Raw genomic sequence first — 19580 nt, 5'->3', positions numbered from 1 at the left:
ACAGTAGTACCACTGAAGCTCGTTAAAATCCTATTGGAAGACCTGAAGGATTCCTTTCCTTGATGTGTCATCTCATGCATTTTTAAAGCAACATGCAGGGATTCATCTGTATGCAGTTCTGACTGATTTTAATGGAATGTAAAGATGTGACATCTGTGACAGCTCTGAGTCCACTTTTATAAAGAAGAAAAGGAGGGTTTCCACTAATACAGATAGGCACAGCTTTACAGAGAAATATTAAGAGATACTGATATAATTTAATTTTCATGAATGATAAAGTAAATATGTGTAGGGATGTTCAAGCTGGCTTATATTCTAAGCCAGATGTCTTTGGCAGTTACAAGCAGAAACTGTATACCAGGTTGCATATTTTGTCTCTAATTCTAAACCATGGTACGTTGTTACTGGTTTGCTGACAGCCATCTGTTCAGACCTCATTTGATCTTCCTATTCAGTCACAGTTCAAGTTTGGGGACAAAATATATGTAAGGGAGGGAAATTATTGGGCTGTTTTTCTCATGGAGGAAATAAATATTATTAAATATTATTTAAATATTCTTTCTCATAAGATACATATTAAAATGATACTGAAATCATGCACATATTCTATTACCTGCAGAAAACAGGAAGAATTTTAGACTCTCATGCTACTGTGACTATAAATGCAGATGCACTATTATATTTGTATGTCTGTATATTTTATATATAATTTACAAATGTATAAATACGCTATTACAGCACTTACATGTATTTAGTAGCCGTTTTGTAGCAGTCTGTGGTGAACAAATGTATGTAACATACAACAACTGTTTCAATGTAACAGAACAAAAGGATACAGTAAAATTGACACAGTGTTCAAAATGTTCTTTCATGGTCTTGTATGTAACTGAAGAGTTTCTTGACTGAATGCATAGGAAACACCAATCTATATTACTACACAAATATACAATTGAATTTTGCAGTTTACTAAACATTTTTTTTGCAATATTTTTCAGTTATTCGGCTAATTTGTGCCTCAGAATACTGACGTATGAATGAAATAGAGATAACCTGTTCTATGGAAAGTTGGGAGTCTGAGTTTTGAAAAATATGCTTTGCATTCTGCCTCAATACTGTAATCAGTGAAGGCCTTTATCTTGCTAATTGTGCTTTACATGCACTGAAACTGAAAAGATCAAAGGTGTAAGGCCTTACAGTATTACCCAAGGAGAGAAACTTAGTTCTCATTTTCATACAGTGTTATATAGCTTGGGTTTAAGTAACACATACATGTAAAATGGTAAATGTAAATGGTGCGTGTAGCTAAAATGTTGATTTTAAGACCGCATGGATTTATGAAGGGGAAATTGTGCTTAGTCAACCTGAGAGCCTTCTACGGTGAGGTGGCTGGTTTGGTGGATGAGGGGAGAAGAGTGAATGTTATTTATCTTAGCTTTATTAACGCTTTTGATGCTGTCTCCATAACATCCTCATAGAAAAGCTGATGAAATACGGGTTAGAGAAGTGGACAGCAAGGTAGATTCAAAACTGAATGGATAGGCCCAGATGATTATGATCAGTGGCATAAAATCCATCTGGAGGCAGGTCACTAGTGATGTACCCCAGGGGTCAATACTGGGGCCAATATTGTATAACTTCTTTGTTAATGACCTGTGTGATGAGGAAGAATGCACCCTTGACAAGTTTGCAGGCAATACGAGGTTGAACAGAGTGGCTGATATGCCAGAGCACCATGCTGCCATCCAAAGGAACCTTGGAAGGCTGGAGAAATGGAGTAACAAGAACCTCATGAAGTTCAATAAAAGGAAGTGAAAAGTCCCACACCTGAGGAGGAACATCCCCATGCACCGGTACAGGCTGGGGCCAAGTGGCTGGAAAGCAGATTTGCAGAGAAGGACCTGGGTGTCCTGGTGGGCAACAAGTTGAGCATGAGTCAGTAGTATGGCAAAAAAGGCAAATGGGCTGCATTAGTTAGTGTTACCAGCAGGTTGAGGGCAGTGATCATTCCCTGCCTGCTCAGCAGTGATGAGAGCCCACCTGGAGAGCTGTGTCCAGTTCTGGGCTCCTCAGTACAAGAGAGACATGGGCATGTTGGAGAAAGTCCAGAAAACGGCTGAGAAGATGATTAAGGACTTGTAGTGTCTACCCTACAAGTAGAGCCTGAAAGGGCTGGGGTTGCTTAGACTTGAGAAGTCTCAGGGAGATTTTATCAATATGTATAAATATGTGTGTGTTGGGGGAGTGATACAGAAGATACAGCCAAACTTTTCTCAGTGGTATGCAGTGACGGACAAGAGGTAATGGGCACAAATTGATACACAGGAAACTCCATTTAAACATAACATTTTCTTTCTTGTGAGGGCGGTCAGATAGTGGAATATGTTGCCCAGAGAGGCTGTGGAGTCTGCATCATTAGAGATACTGCAAATTCAGCTGCACAGTCCTGGGCAACCTGCTCTAGTGACTGTACTTGAGTAGGGGTTTGGACTAGATAAGAGGTCCCTTCCAGCCTCAATGATTCTTTAATTCTCTGAAGATGATATTAAGGACTTTGCATAGAAATAGCTAATCGGTGGTCTCACATTTTGCCAGAATATGTTAAAACTTTTAGAATCCTTATCACTATGTGTTTGTAAAGCATTACAGCAGAATAGTAAGAAATAAACCAGTTCAGAGAATGAAAATTGAACTTAATGTTTATTCACGTTCATCAGTTGGGAGAAACATACTTTAAACTATTTTCATCTGAATCTTTAGGGTAAAAGTAAGTGCACAGAATCTTACATATGGTAAGGTCAGTTTTTCCATTTGCTCTTTGGTTTCATAATGTCAAACTCAGTTTGGATATTTTGTCAGTGTAGATGATGATGAATAGATGGATGACTTCTGTTAGCCTCCATAACATGTCTTTTGTTGCCTCTTGTAAAAGAACACAGCAAACATCTCAGTCTTTCTGTTTAAGTTGACAGTGTTGGAGGCTCAATGGCACAGTAACTAATTCTGACTCGGTAGTGTGGTTTCAATGGACATTCATTTTGAAGTTATTGCAAAAATAGTAATATGCTTCATATTCTTTAGTGTCCAAGACAATGTATAGCAGGGTTTTTTTGCATAAAAAAAATAGCTTTGTCAAGACCAAAGTCAGCAGTAAGTTGCATCTGGAGGCTCTAGTTTTCCCAGGCTCTATTCTACTTTTGAGATTTTTTTTTTTTTTTTTTTAAATTCAGTATCATAATCCTTTTTTTTTCCTCCTTGAGTGGGACAGAACTGGGGTAGACAAATCATACAGGTCTCTCTCGCCCTCTCTTCACAACTGAGGGAAATGCATGAGTGGGGGGAACCAAACCTACAGTGTCTTCTGAGCATGGAGATGCTAGTATTCAGACGTGGGAGCTGAACAAAAATGGACATTTTTAGCTATATCATGCAATTTGGGAAGGTTGTAAACTGATGTGTACTATCTAAGAACAGAAGATACACAATTGAGAGAATTCCTTTTTGCAGTGTATCGTTGTTGTCTCTCAGAGGTCCTTCTCCTTTTTGTTGTTAAGCCTGCTTGGCTGACCATGACCATAATACTGCATTGCAAAGGTTTTAATGAGGGCCATGTGGCTAATAAATACAAGAAAATAACTGTGAAGAGTGCTGCTTGCTTCTTCATGCATAGTACACTCCTTCTACAGATATGTATTTGTACAACTAGGATTTTGCACTTTAAAAATTGTGCCAGAATACAGACATATATTTGAAAATCGGTGAGTGCCTGACTCAGACTGGGCTTATAAATACCTTTGAAAATGAGGTGTCCATTAAATCTTTGTGCTTTGGATTTTTGATTCAGTGGGAGTTCTGCCATGAATGTCAAGGAGACAGGATTTCTTCACCTATATTTTTCCTGTTCTGCTTTGCAAAACAACCTTCTGTGACAGCTCTAGGAAAAGGGAAATTCATTACAAAGCTAGGAGAATGCATATATATTTTATAAAATATAATATCAGGGTAAGCCAATAGCAATTTTTTCACTCAGTCTCCCAATCTGTAAAACTGATTGTGTTTTGCTATTAAAATTGGCAAAGTCCTTACAGATTTTGAATGCTGTAAGCTGTGGAGAGGCAAGGTAATATTACTAGATAATCAATATACCCTTTTTCAAATGCGTCTGTTACTTTGTAAGGATTATAGTTACCTTTGCTATCAAGCTTCTTCAGGTTAGCGTTTTATACTATGTCTTTTGTGTTGAAGTTGAGTATGCATGTATGTAGCGTTACTCAGTATGAAGAGAGGAAATTCCCTGAAAGTAAAAACAAGCCACCTCTACCACCAAACATCGAAAACTACATTTCCACTTCCTTTGGAAGGTAGAAAGGATGACTACTGAACCGTACTATAATGCACAGTGGTTTAGGGCAACTGACATAAACAGGGACTGAAATACTTGTTTTCCAATTTTGTTTTCCTCTGGACAAATGGACTTAGTGTCAGGTTTTTTCAGTCTGCAAGCTCTGTTGTGTCTGGACAGCTATTTCTTCAAATTGGGCTTATTTTCTAGTTGTATAAAATTCTTCATCTACATTGTGGATAGAGTGCATTAAGTTATTCCCTGTGGTGCACAGCTGGAAGCTATTCTGTGCTGCAACATTTTGTTTTGTTTTGTCCCAGTTTTTTCTCCCCACTGTGTTCCCACAGCCTAGCATAGCTCCATGCTGCAGCAGACAAGTCTCTCTTTTTTTCCAGTGACACTTCTTAGAACATCTGAAATTGACATATTCTCTTTTGTCTTTTTAGTACAAATTCAGTGGCAAACAGCTCTGCTTGACTGCACGAACATTTCAAAGTACTCTATAGACTAGGAAGATTGGCTTGAAAAGTTAGACATATTTAGGCAGGCTGTTTTATTTGCTTCTTTGAAGAGACTAGGGATATTTTGAGAAGATTGAAGGAAATACACAGTGCCAAATATTGGTCTGTTTAGAAGAGAGAAGAGGAATATGCAGGTCTTAACAGAGCTTTCTTTGAAGGAGAAAAACATTTTCTCAGTTCTGATGCTTTAATAAAACACAAAGAAATCCCAGAGTTGGTAAACCAAAGTTTGTCTTCTATCTTGGAAGTATTTAAAAAATGCTATTAAAAAACAATATTTTTTTTTAAATTTACATTTTGCTTATATGTACAGGGACTGTGATTATTTATGTTAATTTTACCCTCAGTAAAATGGAGCGCTGATCTTATCACTGTGTAATCACAGTCTAGACATTAAAAAATACTGAATGCAAAACTTTGTGTGCCAACCATTATCTGTCAAGAAGAAAGGTTACAGAGCCTTCTATCAGTATCTTTGCAGTGGTCTTACTCCTTCCAATTTTTTTCTCTTTCCCGGCCTCCTCCACTCAGACAGTTCCTTCATTTCTATGCAAAGATCTCTGCTGCTGTCTTCCATTTCCTGTCACTAATTGGTGGTTCCTTGTTTCTCACTCAAGGTAGCTGCTGCTTCCTCCATGCAATAGCCGAAGATTAACAGAGGTTATAGTGTTGGTCTTGGGTCTTTGCTTGTGATTCCTGCTTGCATTGTAATGCTGGAGTGTTCTTCTAGTGAGATGTATCCCACCAGTTGCTCTGTAGATGTAGGATGCTGATGTGATTGAAAGAGTATTTGCAATTCTCCGTAGGTTATGTGAGGGGAAGGAAAGAAAAACATAAGTGTCAGAACAGGTAAATGGTAGGAAGACTAACGTACAAGGTAATTATTTTGTTTACATTCATATCTATTTTCAGTACCTCTCCTTTGCTGTAGCTGCTCCTTGACATATTTTAGAAGCAGGTTACCCCAGTGACTATCCCCACTTCATAATGAACCTGTAATCACCATTCGGCAGCTGGAGATATAGTTAATATCTTTGATTTCCCACTAGAATCCCTCCATCCTCTCTCAGCTGGGGAAATCAGCTGGGTCTTGCAGTGTGCTCTGAAGGTCAATCAAATAGCTCTATTTGGGAGGAGAGTGAGAGTGAGAATGAGATTGAATTCAACAGCTGACAGGCTTTATGAAAATGTCTTGTACCTGCTACTTGTGTAGCTCATGTGCTTCTGCTGATCTCAACTATTGCAATAAAGCATGTGGAAAAATCTGTCAGTTTGGCAGAGAAGTAGGTAATAGGGCATGACAAGATAGGGCAGGGTGCCAGGCATCAGATTGGTGGGTCTTATTCCACTGATACTCATTGAGCTTATATGAGCTGGAGGTTGGTGAGAAAATGTGAGAAATACATAAAAGAAAACATGTGAAACTGGGCTGTTATTTTCCTTTATGCAGTGAGACTAGGAAAACATAAGAAAATTAATTAGGTAATACTGCTTTGCAGAAAACTGCAAGGAAATCACCAATCTCAGAGAATGATCTCAGGATCTGTAGAATAAGGAGCCATTAATGAGACCTCTATGGATGCAAGGTAATGATGGGAAGTAGTAGAGAGGACAATGGGTGGTGGAAAAAATGAATATTGGCAACAATATTACAGTTTCATTAGCAACACCACACAAAATTAAGGTTACATTTTCTATTCCATTTTGGGTGAACCTTGATGTTAGGCTATATGTGCTACCAGCCTTAGTAAGAAACAACTGCAGGTATGTGTTAGAGGCAATAGTGAGGAAAAATGTGAAAGAAGAGAAAGAATACAGTGATGCCTCCCTGGATAAAACTGTGCAACAGCCAGTGATTTAGGGATATTCTAAACCGACGATTAAACATCAGGCCCTTCATGTTTAACAGCCCCAGATGAACCCTTGTTCTATGTATTAATATAGTTTATTTTTAATCCATGCCTGCTTTTGGAATAAAAACATTTTATTGTAGAATTTATTAATGTTTTCTAGAGTTTAATTTCTGTCATACTGAAAAGCAGTTCCATTTATAAACAGACAAAAATTCCCAATCAGTGAAGAAAACTTCTGAATGATAAGTTGACTCAGCACCCCCAGTTTGTGATAGAAAGGTAACTAAATTTAGCATGTTCACTTCCAAGTGTTCACTTACTAAACCCATTTATGATTTTATATACAGTTATGTCATTTTATATGTCTCCCAATCAGTTCTTTTCCCAGTAGAAGACTCACAGCGTATTAACGTCCATATTCAAAAGTTGATCCATAGCTGTGATCTTGTCACACCTTATCTTTTTAGTTCTACCATGTCCTTTTGAAGATGAGAGATAAGAAATATCAGTATTTGAGTTGTTATTATGAATGGATTTAAGCAATAATGTAATGATGTTTTGTTTCTATTCCTTGAGCTAATATTTTCACTGAAATATTCATGATAATTCTTTCAGGGGTGATAACAGCTAGTGCAGAGCGTATCATATTTTCCCCCTGTGTATTAATTTCACTCCTCAATTTCATCTGCCATTTTCTTGCCTAGACACACCATACTGTGAAATTTTTCTACCACTCTTTGTGGTCTGTCCTTATTTTGATTATCACAGAATCACAGAATCATCTAGGTTGGAAAAGACCTTGAAGATCACCTAGTCCAACCATCAACCTAACACTGACAGTTCCCAACTAGACCATATCCCTCGGTGCTATGTCAACCTGACTCTTAAACACCTCCAGGGATGGGGACTCCACCACCTCTCTGGGCAGCCCATTCCAGCACCTAACAACCCGTTCTGTAAAAAAATGCTTCCTAATATCCACCGCCTCTCCTTCCTTGCCTATGCCTTCTAAAGCGCTTGTAGCCATTAATTGGCGCACTCCAGTCATGGCAGACATCCCAACATGTTTCTGTAATAGCCACTACATCATAATTTTCCTGTTGCATCATGGCTTCAAGCTCCTCCTGTTTGTTACCCATGCTGTGTGCATTGGTATACATGCACTTCAGATGGGCTGATGTTTTGCCCTCTTCCCCCTTCAAATCTAGTTTAAAGCTCTCTCTATGATCCCAGCTAACTCCTGCCCCAAGATCCTTTTCCCCTTCTGGGACAGGTGCGTCCCATCTGTTACCAAGAGGTCTGGCATCCTGTATACTAAGCCGTGATTGAAAAATCCAAAGCCCTGCCTGTAACACCAGTCTCGGAGCCACAAGTTCATCTGTTGACTTCTTCTGTAATCTTCCTCATCCATCCCTGCAACTGAAGGGATGGAGGAGAGCACTATTTGTGCCACCGACCCCTTAACCAGTTTCCCCAAGGCTCTGAAATCTCTCTTCATTGATTTTGGACTACTCCTGGTAATATCGTCACTACCCACCTGAAAAACCAAGAGAGGGTAGTAGTCCTTGGGTCTCACTAGAGTGGGGAGTTTTGCTGTGAGGTCCTTCACCTGGGCCCCAGGGAGGCAGCAGACTTCCCTATGAACCAGGTCTGGTCTGCATATTGGGCCTTCGACACTCCTCAGAATGGAGTCACCCACTACAACGACCCTTCTGGGGTTCTTTTTAGAACTAGTTTTAATACATGGTCTAGGGCGACCCAGCCTTGATGGACCTTCATCTTCCTCCTTATTTGACTCGTTTTCTTCATCCTTCTCTGCTTCATTCACAAGTTCCAGGGCCCCATATCTGTTGTGAAGGGGCACCATGGAGGGTGAGGGAGGTCGGAAGAGGATTTTCCTGCCTCCCTGAGCAGGGACCTGTTTCCAGTCTCCCCCATCTCTTAGGTCCCCTCCTTCTGCCTGGCAGCAAGAGGGTGAGGGATCGACTGCCTCTTTTGGAGCCTCCATTTGCTCCTGTTTCTTCAGGGGTGCTAGGGTGTTACCCAACCAATCAATTTCCCTTTTGCACTCCCTAATACTTCTTAACCTATCAACCTCTTTGAGTTCCACCACCAGGCTGAGCAGGTGTGGTGGTTTAGTCCCTGCCGGGGTCTGAGACCACGCAGCCGCTGCCCCTCCCCCACAAAGGGAGTGAAATACAAAGCCCCGGGCTGAGATAAGGACAGGTTTAATACAACAGTGCAACTGCAACACAACAAACAACAACAATAACAATAAGAATAACAGTAAAAACAATGAACAGAGCAAAATACCTACCAATAAGGCAGTGAGAACAGAGCAAATCCCACAGTACATGCGGTAACCACTGTCCTGCTTCGGCGCCAGGATGTGACTTCGGCATGGTATCTGAATAACCTGGCTAGAGCTCCCCCCCTACTCCTGGGGAAACTTAACCCTATCCTGGCTAAACCAGGACAGCAGGTCATCCAGCTGATCACAGCACACACAGGTGTTATCACTGCTGCCCTCTGACAGGATTGACAGGCTCAGGCACTCGCGGCAGCCTGGGACCTGGACTGCTGCATGTTAGCATGGCAGCTCTGTCTGGGTCACCACGTTCTTTCTGGTGGTGGGAGTGGAGACCATGGTTCAGTCTACTCATGGAGGACAATAAGATGAAACTAGCTCAGATAAGTTCCAGACCTAGGAGATGGACTGTGCCCTGTCCGTTCGCCCTGCCTGCACTAACTGCTGCACATTATCCTGAATAATTTCTATAATCAATAAACTTTTTATCCTGTTTTTTAAGTTACTTATGCAACTGTTGAAACAAAACAAGATTCAGCAAAGATTGCGGTGGTTTTCCAGTGTTATTTCCCATTTTCCTTTTTTTGTTGTTGTATCTCATGAGAGGTCATTTCCTCATATGTCATGATAGCTTCGTTCCTTTAATGGTCTTTGTGGAATCTTGTCAAAATCTGTTTGTTAATCTAAATATGTTGAATTCAGTGAATTTCTTACACCTATATATGCTTGTCAATGTCTACAAAAATCTTTAGTATTGATAAGGGATGACTTGTGAGGCCTCTGTAAAAAAACACTGATCCCAAGCACCCACTATTTTTGTCTTTAAGATAGATACTGAGCTCTACTTTGATCCAGGAATAATTTAAAAAACTGATAATGTAGTTAGTACTTTGGTACCACACCCTACTTACCTAGAACAGCGGCAGTGTAAAACTTGAGTACATCAGAGTTTATAGGCAAAACTCAGCTATTCCTGCTGATTTGCTGCTTTTCATTTTTACCATTTTTTTTCTAAAACTGTTTCTGTTGACAGTATGTGCTAAACTTATCATCACTAATTCTGTAGAGAGTTGAGCAGCTTTCTTGATTACTCTTGCACGGTACACCACTTTAAAGAATTTGATTAGTTTCTGTGTTATTTTCCTTTCATAGTTTAATCACCTGTCAATACTAAACAGTCTATTGGGCTTCCATGCTCTAAAGGCTCAGTGGAATATGTCCTATGCTTAAAAACCAAAGTGGAAAGCAGAAAGATGACCATGCCCATTTCATAGGTGAGAACCTGAGACTGTTTTTCTCTTCATGCAATAGAAATCTGTTGAAAACTAGAAATGGAACCCAAGCTGCTAAAACCACTGCCCAATTACAAGCCAATCTTTTCTACCTATTTCCTCCATGCAATTGCTAGAATTTTTGTATTTTTTACAGGTAGAAATGAATGCTAATCTGTTTTTTTGCCAGTGACACAAAGGAGGGAAAAGATTGATGTAGCTGGCAGTTGAAGGGAGTAGAATTTCTCTGCTTGCACTTGAGCTACACAAAATAGAGATAATGTGTTTCTGACTCAGAGGCATTTTACCCAGTCTTTGCACTGGAACAAATGATTACTAAAGGTATTTGGCAATAAAGAAAGGAGAGCTGTCTGTAATTATGGCAGATCGTGTTTTTGGAAGTATTTCATAGCAGGATGCCCGTAGAATTCAAGGTGGGATTGATAGCTAAATAAACTTTATAATTTAGTGAGGAATTGAATTTTAAGATGCAACAAAACTAGTACACCAATTTTTAAATATTTCTTCTGTATGACTATCATCATGAAAAATAAGGCAAGATTCTCTAAAAAGAACAATGGTGTCTTGCACTCTCTTGCCCTTTTCCTGGGGATTTATGGTTGGGTAGATGGGAATCTTAGAAAGGGTAAACAGTATATACTAGCATCATGGACATTCACATTTTTATTTCATGTTCAAAAGGCCTAACTAAAGTATCCAAGACAATGCTTTCATCTTCTGTAATGCTAGAATGTCATGCCTATGTTGTGAAAGTAATCTGTATATTAATTGCTAGAAAGCAATGTGAATAGTATTGCTTCCTCCATTCCATCAGGCTTGCACATCAAATGTTCTTTAAAAGCAAAACCTTACTTTAGACTATACAAAGGATTATCATGGAATCGCCGAATATTTCAGTTGGAAGGGACCCATAAGGATCATTGAGTCCAATGCCCTGCTCCTAGCAGACAATTATTCAAAAAAAGTTCACATATGTAATTGTTAATTGTAATTTTTTACTTGTTAAAATTCCAGGGCTGAAGAATTAATCAATACCAAACGTGAAGTGCTGGGTGCAGTGTAGGAGCACTTTGTGCATCTCTTGCTCTCTGCCTGTCAGATCCACTGCTGTGAGCCTGCAGGGAATGCAATGTGATGCACTTCTCCCTGAGGCACTGAATCTTGACATGGGCTTTTCAGCGAAACACCCAGTACTGGTTTCTGTGCCTGTGTTTGTACTGATTATGGTTGAAGCTGTGTGGTAGTTTTGCCCTAAGCTGCGTTGTACATAAAAGAGGTCACCCGAGAGTGAAATTATGTTCTAATTGATGAGTTCCTTAAGTACTCTTCATTTACTTAAGCCTCTTACATTTAAAATTTGAGTTAAAACTTAGAGCAATGGTATGATTTTGTATAGACATATGTAATATTTTTATAGCTGTGTGAATCTGGAGGCTTTTTAGCTGCTCTTTTTCTGCTGTTCCACTGTTTTTGAAGGATTTATTCTCCTGATGCCATGTACTGCAATTCCTTGCATGTAGGATCATTCTGTCCTTTTTACGAGGTTCACTTTTGAGAGAATAAAATACTTAACTCCAAACCAAATGTCAGACTCTGTGTTACGACTAAATGATTACTGGCTTTTACACTATTAACTTTGTACAGCCTAAAAAGAGAATAATGAGGCTGTAAGTCAACATAGGAAGTTCCACGGCTTTTAATTTATCTACTCTGCTAATGCTTACACAGATTTCTACCATGTGCCCCCATTGTAGAAGGCAGCAAGTATCACTGAGTGCATTGAATAAAAATACAAGAACAACTGTATAGATTTTAAAATGTGATGAAAATGAGCTGCAATCTATACAGAAGAAGCACGAGATCAATAAGATCTCAACTACTGGTTGACTGTACAAATTGGACAGAATGGGCTGCCTTGCTCAAGCAGTATGTTTAACATGGTTTTAAAGTGAGTGTGAGAGTCACTAACTCACAATGTCAGAGGACAGCTGTACCATGACCACCCAAGCCTGGTAATTAAATGGCATACAGGTTAATTGCAGAGACAAGCAGGAGACTGGAGTCAAAGGACTGAAAGGAGTCAGTTGAATAGTGTTGTCCATTTGTGGAGGAGGAAAAGGAAAGTCGTTATAAAAGGAGCTTTATCGGTGTACGATAATTGCAGATTCAATTTTGATTAAAGCCTTATTTTAAGGTTATAATAATACAATAGGGTTAGAAGCTCAATGAATTGCAGAAGGGTGGGTTTGGGGTCAGTGGTAATTGTCATCAAATATATCTGAAGATGGTCCCAATCCATGCCTCAGATTTTTTTGTCATTGTTTTGGTTTCTCTGCAGCCATGGCAAATTATGCATTTGAGGATTCAAAACTGATTGATTTGATGCGAGGTGCTAATGCATACATTCAACATATATCACTTTATCTCCGTGGCTCAATTTCATCACAGCTCAAAGGTTTTGATCAGTATTTAGTGGGAAGGGGAGTAACCCACTTTAATGATTGCTCTTCATATGGTTTATAATCTTTATAGCTTACTGCTACATAGAACTCAGTTCAGCAAAGCACTCAGACATGTGCTTAAGTGCTGTGCTGAGTGAGAATTATAATACATCACTCAGCATGTGCACCTGAAAAAAATAACAACAGTACTGCCATAAAAGATATAACGTATATATTATCCTCTTCTTGAGGAAAGGGAAACCACAAATGGTAGATGCTATTCATGTTGCTGCATGAATTACGCAGCTCCTCTGATGACAAGGGTGGCTATGAGGTCCTAAGCAGAACAGTAATACAGTGTAATACAGGTGATGCAGTCTGTGAAGGAAAGGCTTTCCCATGGAGATGTAAGCAGAAAAGAAGAAAAATGAAGAATTCTCATAGGCAATTTGCATACAATGTTTCAGTGTCCAGTTGAGTAGGAACACAAGGTTTGAGTGTGAAAAAATTTTTTTATGATGCTTTCCATGCTTTACTTTCTCCTTTGGAGTCCTACTGTTGTTCAAGATATAACCAGAGGGTAACAATTTGAACTTTAGAAGGGAATGAGGAGGAAACCTGTTGCAGTTAGCTCTACCTCTTTGAACCTGCCTCTCCACGTGTCAGTGGCACTCAGGTTGCAGAGACTAATGCTGCAACACCACAATTAGCCTGCCTCATTAAACCTGCCAATCCACATATCAGTGGCGCTCAGATCGCAGACTAATGCTGCGGGAGGTTAAGACCTTCACAGAGACATCAGTACAAACACCAATATGATGGATACAAAATGTCCGTTTATTAAACTGTGTATCTTACCTATATATGTTCACCAAGTACCTCCTTCGTGGGTGTGCCCTTAACATTACAAGCCTATCCATCACCTTACCTCGTAACAAGGGAGGGCTACAGCTATTCCTTCCGTACATCGCGAGATCTTCTGAACGCCACTCCCTACAGAAACCATCAGTGTAATGGCTTTATTCTGATGTCTAAATTCAGGATTCAAAACTGAAGTTGTTGGCGCTTTTCTGTACTTCATTACTTCCATAGTTATTGAAAACTAAGCGTTTTGCTTTAATGCCGTAACAGATGTTATGTTCATTTATGATTGCCCTGATAAATTTTGTTTCTGTTGCTTTTGTTTATGATTTTATTTTATTTTGTTTGCAGGGTTATTTCCTGCAGTGCTGAACCTGGCTACCAATGCTCTCATCACAACCAATGCTACCTGTGGAGAAAAGGGTCGGGAAATGTACTGCAAACTTGTTGAACATGTACCTGGACAGCCTGCAAGGAACCCTCAGTGCCGAATTTGTGATCAAAGGAGCAGGGTTCCACACCGTATGTGTGCTGCTTTCTTTTTGTTCCTTTAAAAAGATTTTTTTTTCAAACATTGTAGATACTCAGCAAACAAAACTTAGGTCACTGGCCCAATTACTATGAAATTTCTGTCACTTTCTTTTAAAATTAGGTTACTCATCTCTTCCACTGGTATTTCAAAATCTGTATCTGTTATGTATATTCCTCAAACTGAACTTTATAATTCACATACTTAAAGTAGAGCACCTAAATTCACCTTTAGGAAGATTAAGTATCTACAGCTGTTGTTGAATTCTCTTGATATATACTGACCATGAATGAAAACCAGATGACTTTTACCTGCATACCTACATGTGGAATTTGAACATTTTGGCCAATCTAAGTGTCTTGGGTTTGTGTGGCAAGGTTTTAGTAGCAGCAGGGCTACAGGGGCGGCTTCTGTGAGAAGCTGCTAGAAGCTTCCTGTGTCCGACAGAGCCAATGCCAGCCGGCTCCAAGTTGGACCCGCCACTGGCCAAGGCCGAGCCCATCAGCGACGGTGGTAGCACTTCTGTGTATTTAAGAAGGGGGAAGAAAACCTGCACAACAGCAACTGCAGCTAGAGAGCAGAGTGAGAATATGTGAGACAAACAACTCTGCAGACCCCAAGGTCAGTGAAGAAAGAGGGGGAGGAGGTGCTCCAGGCAGAGATTCCCCTGCAGCCCATGGTGAGGACCATGGTGAAGCAGGCTGTGCCCCTGCAGCCCGTGGAGGTTAGCGGTGGAGCAGATCTCTACCTGCAGACCATGGAGGACTCCATGCCAGAGCAGTGGATGTGCCCAAAGGAGGCTGTGACCCTGTGGGAAACCCACACTGGAGCAGGCTCCTGTCAGGACCTGTGGCCCCATGGAGACAGGAGCCCACGCTGGAGCAGGTTTGCTGGCAGGACTTGTGACCCTGTGGGGGACCCACGCTGGAGCAGTTCATGAAGAACTGCAGCCTGTGGGAAGGACTTACGTTGGAGAAGTTCATGGAGGACTGTCTGCTGCGGGAGGGACCCCACGCTGGAGCAGGGGGAGAGTGTGAGGAGTGCTCCCCCTGAGGAGGAAGGAGCAGCAGAGACAATGTGTGATGAACTGACCGCAACCCCCATTCCCTACCCCCTTGTACCACTGAGGGGGAAGGGAGGTAGAGAAATTGGGAGTAAAGTTAAGCCTGGGAAGAAGGGAGGGGTGGGGGAAGGTGTTTTAAGATTTAGTTTTTATTTCTGATTACCCTACTCTGATTTGATTGGCAATAAATTAAGTTCATTAATTTCCCCAAGTTGAGTCTGTTTTGCCCATGATGGTAGTCGGTGAGTGATCTCTCCCTGTCCTTATCTTGACCCACGAGCCTTTCGTTATATTTTCTCTCCCCTGTCCAGCTGAGGAGGGGGAGTGATAGAATGGATTAGTGGCATCCAGCCAGGGTCAAGCCACCACACTAAGTGACATCTGAAATTTCAGTTTAGGGCCATCTCCAGTTTTATTTTATTGTGTTCTGGGATATTTTTCTTCTTTGTTTGATGTTAATTCAGTTTCACTGAGCCAGCAAAAAGAAGATAAGATAATGGAGCACTGCTTGGTTTAATTGCTTAGTTTTTCATATTAAAATTGATCTGTGCTAACGCTGCTTTCTTAAAGACTAGCCGGAAGCAAAATCAGTTTTCAAGTATAAATTCATTATCATCTGCTTCAGAGATGCATATTTCTAATAGTTGGGAAGATTAGAACTGAGAAAATTTCTTAGTTAAGTCACACAAGTTTAATTTCATGTGACCTTGCAGTGAAAGACATGAATAGCGTTAATGTTGTTAGATTTTTGTGAGTATATATTGGCACTGTAGATGGTAGAGGGTGTAGAGACCTTAGGACAGATTTTAATGGAATAGATAAAGTGTTGGAAGAACCACAGCTGCAGAAGAATGGAGACAATTTCTCTTTTTTTCCAGTTGTTTCCCTCTAAAACCCAGCTCAGATATATTTACACCTCATGACAAAGCACATTTAAGCATGTGCTTAAAACCACAGGAAAAGAAAAAAGATGACATTTAATCTATCTGCTAGTTACAGACAAGATCTATATCTGTAGTTTTTCAGACAGAACTTGTTTAGCTTCTCCTCACAAACTTCCTTCCAGGGCCACCCTTCCTAGAGCTATTTTACTCATTCCAAAGTCTTTTCCTAATAGCTAATCTGCATCTTCCTTGCAGAAATTAATGTTACCTTTTTCCTAACTTCAGTCAGTACAAGGAATGGATTATTCCCTTTTTCTTTATTTTAAGTATTTTACTTAATTGATGGTTGATGGTATTGCTCTATTTAGTTTCTCTTTTCTTTCATTCTCCTATAGGTTGTATTTTCTAGAACTCTAACTGTGCAAATTGCAGTTCTCTGAATTCTCTCTAGAGGTTTTCAAGTTTATTAAAATTCACCTGAACTCTTACCAGCACTGCATAGAGATGCAGGATTGCTTCAGAATGAACAGAATATATTTCTGCTCACATGTTTTACTTAGATATTTCCCCTTTTTAAGGGGGGAAGATACTGAGAGATACATTGCTAGTTGTCTATTATAACCCCCAGATGCTTTCTTGCTAAATGGCTACATATCCCTTTGCTTCCCATCTTGTATTTGCGAACCTAATTATAATTGTCCCAGTATAGACTACTTCATTTGTCCAAACACAGTTGCAACCAATTTTTTTTTCCAAGATAGTTTCTGAGTTTCAGCATCTTTAACTGTAGTAAATGCTGTCTTCTGAGGAAAGGTCATAGGATTTTGTAGCAATATAAGCATTCAAGTATTTTTTACTATTGTAGTGTGTCTCACTCAGAGAAGATTTCAGGGTTTTTTGGAACCATTCTGACTGGCAGAAACACTGCAATAAATTATTTCCCTTCTTTGTAGATGGGTATTTAGAAATGTATACACAAGTTTTTTCTATATCAAGTTTGTTGAATTCAAAAAACAAACCTAAACCAGAGCTGGATTGCTTTGTTCCCATGTCCTGCCTGTGATATCAGTGTACACTAATGTATGTGTATATACACAGACACTGTATGTGTGTATTCATATGTGTATGTAGACATATATGTATGTGTACATATATGTGTGTACATATATATATGTAATCCCCATCTGAATGATTTATATCTGTGTTTCCCCTCACTCCTACCCTCTTAAAAACTGGAATCTGCCCAGCTTCATAATGTCTGGTCTTTTGTTGCCAACCCCATCTCATTTTAAGGTTTTTAAATGTTCATTTGGCAGAAGGAAGTGCCTTATTTAAACAGAGATGGCTCATTAATAGGAGAACCATGTAATGTAACCAGACTTTAAATGATCCCCCTGGAATGTGTGAGTCTGGAGTGCCTCCCCTTAATTACTGTAGTAGGAAATGAACACAAATTCCCTGGTTAATCACATGTGAGTCCAAATTAAAGAGCACAGTTTGATGGGCTCACTCTGCAAGTTCTCCCCCATGCCATCCATCAGGGAGATTGGTCCTTGAACTGCATTTGCAATCCAGTCCTTTTTACAAATATTATATTATTTTCCCTTACCTTTTAAATAGGCAAAACATGACAGCAATTAATCAGTGTTTTCAAATTAATTATGATTAAACTTTCATAATGGTGATTACAGTTAATTGTTGATTCATCTCCCAACCCTCCTTCTCATGATTTACCTTTATATCAATTTCACCTGAAGAGACTTACATCAAAATTTCCAATTAGACAGTTTCTGTCACAATCACCCCAGAGCTCTGAGTTTGATTTACAGGTGATTTTTGCTAGCACTCATTTAAAACTAAGGTTTGTGAAAATGATCAGAGCTGTGGGTGTGTTTTTCTTCTCTCTTCAGTGTAAAGATAAAACTACTAATAACATCACTTGTAACGCCAGTATTCTAACTTGCAAATGTTGGTGCCCACTAATGCCACTGAATAATCTGATATTTAAATGAAATTTTTGGCATTTTCAATTTTGAGGGTTTATGCCTTCCCTCACTCCCACAAAGCACTTTAATTGTATCTTTAAATATGTTCAGACATTCTGGCTTTCCTTAATGAGCTAGGACTCCTGTCCTCCACAGGTGGTTGATGTAGCAAAAGACCAGAGACACAAAGACTATCAATCTGGCTGGTTGATTTAAGTAATAATTAATATAACAAGTAAATTAATCAGTTCATGAGTTAATTTTTTGCAATTCTAGGACTAACTAGTAATGAAGCATATTCCAGTTTTCTGTCAAGAAAATCTGTCAGTTTAGTAAGCCATCCTTAATGAGAGGAGTAGGATTTCTCCTAACTTGTTATGTTCTTGCAGACAGAACTTGCATAGAAGAAACCTACTGTATTTGAATTTCCTTGGGTTATTATTTTTCCCATAATGTACAGACTTGCTCTAGGCAATTAGGGACTTCAAAATATAGATCGTTGTACTTTTAAAATTGAAGTTATGTTATTCTCCATTTTGTACATGAGAGAAACACAAATTGGCCACAAAAAGTAACCTGAAAATGTTGAGTGCGATTTTTCTCAGTCTGAATAACATTGAAATACTATGTAAGCAAACGCAAATAATTTAGAAAATCTTGAACTCTAGGAAGAATTCAATTCTGTAAATGAATTCTTATCCCTATTATGTAGGATTCTTTTGGGACACTGCAGTAGAGTGAATATAGACATGAAAAGTAATGCATCTTGGACTTTGACATGGATTATAACCAAGCAAACCTTCTTTAAATGCATGTATGTGAGTCAGACAATTTTCCAGTTGAGAAATGTATTCTGTAATGATTTCTGAATAATTTCCTCTGTAATGATTTCTGAATTATTTCCATGTGTGCTTAGAAATGCCTTAGAAATGCAAGTACCAGTATTACTTTAGAGATTAAGGTTCTCAGGTTCCTGATTTGTTGTTTCTGTTGCAACATTTAATGAATTTACAGTACTTGAAACTTAGGAAGACTGCAGGAAATCTTCATTTGATTTAGATGCCTACATTTTCTGTAGAATCAGGAGAGCCTTCAAGTGCATTGAGGTGTTCTGAATCACCTTCTTGTGATCCTAGCCAAAATTAAACAACTAACATTAGATGAGTATTTCAGTAATAATAAGCACAACAGTGCCCCAGGCGTAAAAGAAAAATTAATTTCCTGGTTTTTATTTTGAAGTGCTGCCTCATTAATTCTGTAATTTTATTAAATCTAGATTTTAGATCTAAAACCATTTAAATCTCCTAATAATTTTGAAATATATTTCTGTATTTCTGCTATTCTAACAGAACGACATCCGATAACAAATGCAATTGATGGCAAGAACACTTGGTGGCAAAGCCCTAGTATCCAGAATGGAATCGAATATCATTATGTGACCATTACATTGGACCTCCAACAGGTAGACTTCTGTTTGTTTCTTTCCGCAAAGGCTTTCTTTCTT

At 39.2% G+C, this 19580-nt stretch overlaps 1 protein-coding gene across 4 annotated transcripts in view; it reads left to right on the top strand.

Moving 5' to 3' along the window:
* The window catches only part of LAMA2 (laminin subunit alpha 2), a 391440-nt gene that overhangs the window by 82471 nt on the left and 289389 nt on the right, over positions 1–19580 (top strand). For all 4 annotated transcript variants that reach the window (XM_074819148.1, XM_074819147.1, XM_074819146.1 and 1 more), the window contains exons 2-3: positions 13967–14137; positions 19426–19538. In XM_074819148.1, coding sequence (XP_074675249.1) covers positions 13967–14137; positions 19426–19538 — 284 coding nt within the window. The remainder of the gene's footprint in view (positions 1–13966; positions 14138–19425; positions 19539–19580) is intronic.

Source organism: Strix aluco, chromosome 3, assembly GCF_031877795.1.
Source record: "Strix aluco isolate bStrAlu1 chromosome 3, bStrAlu1.hap1, whole genome shotgun sequence".
NCBI lineage: Eukaryota > Metazoa > Chordata > Aves > Strigiformes > Strigidae > Strix > Strix aluco.
This window is presented reverse-complemented; position numbering and strand designations above follow the sequence as displayed.